This window comes from Aulostomus chinensis, chromosome 22 (assembly GCF_037954235.1).
Source record: "Aulostomus chinensis isolate RoL2024-O1b breed Wild chromosome 22, RoL_Achi_v1.0, whole genome shotgun sequence".
In the NCBI taxonomy this organism is placed as follows: domain Eukaryota; kingdom Metazoa; phylum Chordata; class Actinopteri; order Syngnathiformes; family Aulostomidae; genus Aulostomus; species Aulostomus chinensis.
The window spans coordinates 6941953-6947500 of NC_141341.1; the positions used below are offsets into that span (position 1 = coordinate 6941953).

Below are 5548 nucleotides of genomic sequence, written 5' to 3' on the forward strand. Positions count from 1 at the left end.
ATATCACATGTGAAAGTTCTGCCTGCTCAGACGGCTTTGATGAGGGCTTTGAAGTGAAGGAGTCGCTGTAATAATGGTGATGATTTTAATTGATAACGTGAGCTGAATCGTAAATGAGTGTTCATTGGGGATAGGAAGTGCAGAGACTGGATGCTGCCGAGCCTCGGGCTGTGTGATAGTAAAAGGGAGCGGTTGGAACATAGATGATAAGAAAAAGTGGCAATTATTTGTGTGTGTGTGTGTGTGTGTGTGTTTTTGTGTGTGTGTCACTCATTCATGCGTGTGCATGTCACTCACACAATCTGTGCGACTAAGACGTGGCTGTGGTCGTGACTTCGCAACGTAGCCACATCCAGAAATCCTAGCCTGCTCATGTGACAGTAAAAGGGGCCCTCATTTACTCAAGGAGCATCACGATGAAGAGAGAGATTGAGCACATTAGGAAAATATTTACTGGGGCGAATCAAACAAGATTTTCTCTGGCGTCCATACAATCAGACTTGGTGCTGCCCCCTGCTGCTCTTTAGAGAGTATGCAGGTTTGAAGACCCCTTGTCTACGCCGCGGTTTGTTTGTTTTTTGTTTGTTTATTTCTGGCAGAGCAGACAATAAGCATCCTGTTGCTTTTCCGATATGGTTGTTTGTCTGTGGGATAGATAAAAAGAAACAAATGGACAGATTTTAGTAACGTCGAGTGGAAAAATGGGTAATATTATAGGGAACGAGTGATTCAGTCTGGACTTGAGCTGCTTTGAATGAGCTATCGGCAGTGTTTTTGATGGTTGATTAAGAAAAAAAGGAATCATCTTGATCACATTCTGGATATGTGACCCAAGTGACCCATTTCCAACACATCTACAGGCAGTATCTCTGCACGCTGTCTGCATATTTTGATCAACTATACCGAAGCGTGTATTTAGATAAAAGAGTTCATCTCAGGGTCTTAATAAAACTGTTTGATCAATCACCAATCGTGCCAAACTCTGACCAATCAGCTCAGTTCATCTTTGCCGAACGCAAAAATGCATGATCAGACTGGTTTTCCTCATTTCAGTTGAGGACATTAGGGAATTCGCTGCTGAGTGTGCTCATTCAAAATTTTGTTCCCATAAATGTGTATTTTTGAAAAGTCGGAGTCGCGGCCCAGTTGTGAGGTTTACAGCAGAAAACTACACTTTGCGGCCTCTCAGTCACTGGGGCTGACGCTAAATGAGGAGCTGTACCGCATGTAGGCCTCATCCAGGGATGATCGCCGGATCTGCCAGAGAACAAAGTCCAACTCTTGATGTCAGTGATGATGACAGACGACACCGCTGTCACTCAGTGTGGATGACAGACTGAGATGTACAATAAATGGCTGGAGTCAAATGCAAAATGGTGGTTACAACTTTATGTCCGACTCAAAAGAAAAGCTTAGTCTCGTGCTGAAATTTCAATTACACTCAACTTCGTTCTAGAAATTAGAAGCCAAAGACAGACGATTTTTGCAAAATCAAGATGTGCGACAGCAAGAGCTCGAACTTTGTGATGAATGAACTGCGCCTGAGGGGACAGTTTTGTGATGCGGTCATCATAGTGAACAAGGTTGAATTCAAAGTCCACAAGCTCATCCTCTGCAATTGCAGCTCGTACTTTGAGTAAGTTGGTGATCAGATATCGGGGGCAATCGTCTACATTTGTATTCACAGAAGTGTGCAGTCGCTCTCTGCCTGTGGATCTGTATGTCTGCATGGTAAATTAATTCAACCTAAAAATAACACGACCTAAAATTGAACATCCAAAAACACTCGTTTATTTTCATTAAAGATGTAACACGATTTCACGAATTTACCAATGCGTCGTTTATTTTCATTCAAGTTGTAACATGATTTCACGACTTTGGCAATATAAGTTAGCGGACTAACTAAGACCCCCAAATGCAACCTGCAGACAGCAGACTGCGCCACAGGAGCACAGGCTGGTTCAGTAATTCTGTCCTAACAAGCTTCCTGCTTTCTTGGACGGTCTCATATTGTCATTTTTCACACTTTCCTGTGCAACATCTGCTTTGAGTGACATGAATTCTATGATATCTTTCTCAATGTGAAGAAAACAAATTGTTAGTCAAGTTTATTTCGCCTCATTTGCTGTGGTTCTATCCCAAACTTTAGGGGCCTCTTTGATCGCTGGTCATCCTCGGACAGAAAAGTCTATGAGATTTCTGGTCTGTCTCCCAACACAATGAAGCTCATCATTGAGTTTGCATACACCGGCTGTGCTCCTGTGACCAAAGCCAACGTACTGGACTTGCTGAAAGCAGCTGATGAGTTTGCTGTTGAACGTCTTAAAGAAATCTGCATCAACTTCCTGCGGGAGATGCTCTGCCAAAAGAACTGTATCAGCATCTGGAAGGTTGCTGAGCACTACAACTGCTCTGAACTCCAGCACAGGGCCCACAGCTTCATCCTTGATCACTTTCAGGAAGTTGTCACCTATAAAGAGTTCCTGCAGCTCTCTGCACAAGACCTCTCTGACTTCCTTAAGAGAGATACCCTGTGTGTGAAAAAGGAGAGCATTGTGTTTGAGGTCATTCTTCGCTGGATATCCCACGCGCCAGAGGACAGAGCACGATTCATCACTGTGCTCTTACGAAAAGTAAGTGAACAACCACTTCGCTGTCACTAAAAATCTTAGACCATGGTCTTTACTCGACGGTGGTATCCTGACCGTGAGCCAATGACAGGGTCAAACTCAGGACTTAGACCAAATGCAGTGACTGAAGTGGGAAAAAGAACTCCTTTGTGCACATATTGATGTGTCTCAGGAGCAACAAAAAGTACTACACTTTTTTTTTTTTTTTTAAACAAGGTAATATTGCAGATTTTCACAATTTGAGAGCACTGACTCAAAGGGTACCCATTTACCAAACTGTTCAAGAACAGGGCGAGGCCCTTGGGACCCTGTCCATAGGATAAACAATGAATGGTTGGATGGATAATAACGATGAGTACTTTGATGTAGCTCATGGATGCATAACCTCCGCCTAAGATGGTTTGGAGTTATCGTTTTTTGTTTGCTTGGATTTTTTCCTGAGAAAACAAAACAAAGGAGAAAAATGACCAGAGTAACAAACTGAACTCGATGCTCTCTGTATAAGGATACTTTGATGTGACCTGCGTTCTCTTTTCTTACTTCTCTCTAGGTGCGTCTGGCCCTGATAAGTCCAGACTTCTTCATGAACAATGTGTTATCCAATAACCTAGTGAAGAACAACCTTGAATGCCTGCCCCTAACCTGCAGTGTTAACCGAGTCAGGATGACGCTAGGAGACATACCTGGTGTGTCTGCCAGCCGCCACCCTCTTGCTCGCCCTCGCCTGCCTACTGGCCTTTTGTTTGCTATTGGGGGCTGGAGCAACGGTTCTGCCACCAATGAAATTGAAATATATGACATCCGTGTTGACCGCTGGGTGAATATGGCAAACAACGAGGAGCGTATTTGTGCTTATCACGGTAGCGCCTTCCTGAATGGCTTTATCTATTGTATTGGCGGCTACGACCGGATGCAGTATTTCAGCGATGTGCGCAGGTTGGACCTGAGCACTTACACCTGGACTGAGGTGTCACCCATGTACCACGTTCGCTGCTATGTGAGCGTAACAGTGCTTCATGGATTAATCTACGCCATGGGAGGCTTTGATGGAGTTACTACACGCCTCAGAACTGCAGAGCACTACAACGATAAAACCAACCAGTGGACTCTTATTGCGCCCATGCGGCATCGGAGGAGTGACGCCAGCTGCACAACCTTCAATGGAAAGGTGGGTAAAGAACAGCTTAGGACCTCTGGCTGCCAGAAAGAAAAACTAATGAACAAATGCAAAAATGAATACAATCTAATTTAATGTGGTTTGAAGATTGTACACTACACGTATTGGGATATAATCACAACATACGCCCTAACCACCACTATTAGCCAGTAATATCAGGGAGTCAGGTCATCTGATAAATTCCTCTTTCAAATGAATATGATAGGTATGACAATTTCTGGATTTCTTCCTGTTTTGTGATATTGTTTTCAAAAGAAGCCAGGATCAATGAGTCCATGTCCCATTTTCTCAACAGATTTACATTTGTGGTGGTTTCACTGGGACCGAGTACCTGGAAACAGCAGAGTGTTACACTCCAGAGACCAACCAGTGGACATTCATCACACCCATGAGCACCAGTCGCAGTGGAATCGGAGTCATTGCTTATGCAGGACATATCTTTGCAGTAAGTACATGAAACACAGGTATTCGGATACACACAATAGACTTGTGATGAGATTTGATCAGCAGTGGTTTTAGCTGGTTAGACTAAAACACTGGTTTGACCCTGGGACTGTTATTTGGCCTTTTCTCCCATAGGTTGGTGGATACGACGGTGTCGCCCGTCTGCACTCCGCAGAAGCCTACAACCCATTAACAAACACCTGGCGCAACGTTCCCTCCATGTTTTCCAGCCGCAGCAACTTTGGCATCGAAGTGGTTGAAGACAAGCTCTTTGTTGTTGGGGGCTACGACGGCCATGACACCACCTCAAGCGTTGAGTTCTTCGACGCTGCTATTAACGAGTGGACTGAGGCCTGTGAAGCCAGGATCTTCCGCAGCGCTCTCAGCTGCTGCATTGTCTCCGGACTTCCTAACATGGCTGATTTTGCCGTCTGTCGTGACACCCTGCCGCTGGGGCAAAGTGAAGAAGAATACGCCGAGAGCAGCCCCTGACTGCCACTTGGTGTCACCATCTATTCTGGCAAAAAGAAAAGAGTAAGCTGTAAAAGCACTGAATCAAAAATAGATGAGCCATCAGACCAACTGGCAGCTGGAGATGATGCTAACCAAGTCAAGAATATGAGCTGCCCCCTTTTTGGCTGATGGAATAAAAACTTAAAGACCATCTCAGAGCTGCCGAAATGGCTAGTCAGTGGTTTAGGGGAAGAGAGGGGGCTCCACCTGGGCCTCAACAGGCTTGTGGGTCCCCAGGAATGAGCCCTGAACCCTTTTGGAGATCTATCAGAAGAACATTGAGGAAGGGGGGCATCCTGCAGAGCCCAGGATGTTTCACGCATGCACATCAGGTAAATACGCTGGATTAGTAATGATTAGTTTAAATTTCATCATGGAACACCAGTGAACTCAAGTATTTAAAATGACTGACATGATCCCTGGTCTCCCTTCTGTTACACGGCCGCTCCTGCAGCACGCCGCCCCCTCCAGGTGCAGCTGCCCCAAAGGTGCGTTTGAAGCCTCCAGAAATGAACCACTTTTCAACACTGGGAAGTGTCAAGGCTTCAAGAAGATTTGTCTCAAAACCACAACATAAGCAGCTCTGGCTGTGTGTGTGTGTGTGTGTGTGTGTGTGTGTGTGTGTTGGGGGAGTTTTAAATCGATCTTTTTTTTTTTTTTTAGATTATTTGCTGAATGAAAGCTGAAACGGGCTACACCCGAAGCCAACCTCAACAGGATAAATTTCATAAATCCCTCATTTTTGGATAAAAATGTGTTTTTTTTCTTTTGTTTGTGTCAAGGG

At 44.8% G+C, this 5548-nt stretch overlaps 1 protein-coding gene across 1 annotated transcript; it reads left to right on the forward strand.

Moving 5' to 3' along the window:
* The first annotated feature begins 1391 nt into the window (after positions 1–1391).
* On the forward strand, positions 1392–5196 carry LOC147240551 (kelch-like protein 10). The gene is made up of 5 exons (XM_086192674.1): positions 1392–1636; positions 2150–2633; positions 3181–3798; positions 4103–4252; positions 4387–5196. Exons 1-5 carry the CDS (start codon positions 1497–1499, stop codon positions 4741–4743), a joined length of 1749 nt encoding a protein of 582 aa, XP_086048800.1. The 5' UTR covers positions 1392–1496; the 3' UTR covers positions 4744–5196.
* The last annotated feature ends 352 nt before the right edge of the window (positions 5197–5548 follow it).